We start from the raw sequence: 2,546 nt of genomic DNA, 5'->3' as shown, positions 1-2,546 counted from the left end.
ATTGCCCTCAATTACATATCAAAATTAAGAAATTCTTATTAATTATGAGAATCGTTGGTCGAAATTGCTCCTTCGATAATTGTTAAAATAAATAATGCTGGATAAGATGCCTATTATAGCTTACCAATTATAGTTGTTAGTTCTATCTCATAGAGTTTAAAGTTATATACATAGTCATCATAAAAATAAATAAAATATAAAAAAAGATTAGACCATCAAATCATCTTTGTCTTTTCCATATATAATTTCCGATTTTTGTTGCTTTAAAGGCTTCTTGTAACACGTTTTTTAGGCATTTTCTCCACATATAAGTTGAAGAAACTTGAATGAGTATAAGTGACTTCTTAGCAAAAATCATACAAAGCACTTGGTGGATCACAAACAAAGTGAAAATACTATTGGAAGAAAAGAGGGGTTAACAATATATATCCATCCATCTTTTGATGCAGACAACACATATAAAGGGAAAATATTTTCACTTTGCACCTCACATATATATATCCTCATGTTAATTTCATTCAATTTCTCTCTTTGATCTCACTAACTTTTGGGGGAAGGGAAAATGGGAAAGAAGATTATAACGTGAGGAATCGAATCTTCCCCAATGAGGTAAAAGTTAAAACAGCTAACCAACTGAACTATTAAGATTTTTTTAATCTCATGACTAACTTCTTTTTATGTTGATATACTTTTTTCCAAAATAGTGACATAAAGTATAGTAAAGCAATAAGATCTTTAGCTTTGTGAGAAAGTATTAAGTGATCATGCCACTTAAATAAACACTTAATTGATAACACAAATTGATCAAAGCCAACAAAAGAAAGCTCAGATCGATGTCCCTAATAATTTGCATAAAAAGAGACATAATAAAAAGAACCTTGAGAGCTAAAAAAACGTCATCACAACCCGAAAGGAAAAGACAAATTAAAAAAAAAAGTTTAGAAAATGCATTTTCCTCACAATAAACGCATGACCACAGAGACTAGACTTCGAGATGCACGAAAGATGAACCGATCAGTTGATGGGTGGATTGGTGGTAGAATCGATGGAATTAAAACTAGTACTGCTGGTTGATGATTTGAACTCTTGTTGATCAATCTCAAGATTGTGTGTGTTTTCACCATCAGTGTGTGTCAAGTGAGGCATAGAACTTGAGCTGCTACTACCCCATTTATACAAGTTATTAGTTGCCACCGTCAAACGTCTCCTCTTGTTCAATGGACTTTCCTCCTTTTCAACCTCTTCCACACTTTTCACTTCAGCCAAATTCATAAATGTTTTTGATTTTCCATCGTAAAAACCCGATAATCCTCGCCTAAAAAAGAAAAATTATAACAACAAAAAATTAGACTTCTTTTTTTTAATTATTATATACATAAATATCACAAGAAAAATGAGGTGAAATCATAAAATTAAAAAAAAAAAAAAAAGACATTAGCTAGCAATCAATCAATAAAGTAAAAGGTATTAATTAAAGGGAAAAAGGGGGGGGAAAACAGACTTAAAAGGAAGAGCAGCTTCCAATGTAGCTAAAGAATTGAGAGATCCTTCATCAATAACAGGCTTGCTTTGTGCTTCTTCGCCATCTTCATCATCTCCACCATCTCCATCACTTAACAAACCGATAGAAGACGACATAGAATCTTTTTTAACTGAACTAATCATGTCGTCATCATCAGCAACATCAATAACTTCATTTTGATCAATAACTTGAGATGCAGGAACATCATTCTTTTCCGGAACAAAAGAAGACATGGTTGATCTTGATCTATCAAAAGGGTTACGTTTCTGTTTCTATTTATTATTAATGTTTGTGTATATATGTCCAGATGAAGACGATTTTATATTGAAATGAAGCGGTGTGAGGGGTTTTTGGATTATATAGATAGCGGTGATTAACGTGAGTAACTCTGAAGATAACAAAAGAGAAGGAGAGTCATAATTTTATTCTTGACCTCAATTAGGGAAATAAATTTGGAAGTTAACATAAGGTCATAAAAATGTCGTCTTCTCCGGAAGGGAAGTGAAAAAGATACAAGACTTTTGCCACGTTGCATGACAGTGGCCATTTCACATTCAATAAAAATGAAAAACTCATTAACTTTTATTTACTATAATATAATTACTTCTCTCTCTATGTGTTATTTTACAAGAGAATATAATGTTCATTATTGATTTGTAAAAAAAATTTATATAATATTTTTTTTCTTGTATATATAGCTATTTATTATTTAGTAGATTATTTATCTCTCAGTCAAGCTAGCCATTAATTACTAGACGTTAACTAACTGTTAGAGAAACGCCACCACTTTGGTTAATACAGATAGAGATAATTCTTTCTATACGCTCTCTTCTTATCCCTTTTATCTCAAAAAAACTGGATTTTCTTTCTTGAAAATTATTTTTGCTCCTAGTTAATCACTAGAAGAATTTGATGAATCTCGAGGATACAATTAGAATATTCTTAAAGATAGTGTTGACATGTCTTAAGTTAAATCCTATTAAGTTCTTTATTATAGCAATAAAAAATATCTAGAGAAATAATA

General features: G+C 30.8%; 1 protein-coding gene across 1 annotated transcript; it reads right to left on the bottom strand.

Annotated features, from left to right (window-relative positions):
- Positions 1–1,014: 1,014 nt before the first annotated feature.
- Positions 1,015–1,761, bottom strand: LOC129888998 (protein OXIDATIVE STRESS 3 LIKE 4-like). The gene is made up of 2 exons (XM_055964095.1): positions 1,502–1,761; positions 1,015–1,315 (listed from the first exon to the last, which is right to left on the bottom strand). Exons 1-2 carry the CDS (start codon positions 1,753–1,755, stop codon positions 1,015–1,017), a joined length of 555 nt encoding a protein of 184 aa, XP_055820070.1. The 5' UTR covers positions 1,756–1,761.
- Positions 1,762–2,546: the final 785 nt, after the last annotated feature.

This window comes from Solanum dulcamara, chromosome 5 (assembly GCF_947179165.1).
Source record: "Solanum dulcamara chromosome 5, daSolDulc1.2, whole genome shotgun sequence".
Lineage (NCBI taxonomy): Eukaryota > Viridiplantae > Streptophyta > Magnoliopsida > Solanales > Solanaceae > Solanum > Solanum dulcamara.
Note: the sequence above shows the minus strand (reverse complement) of the source record. Positions and strands in the feature narration are given on the sequence as shown.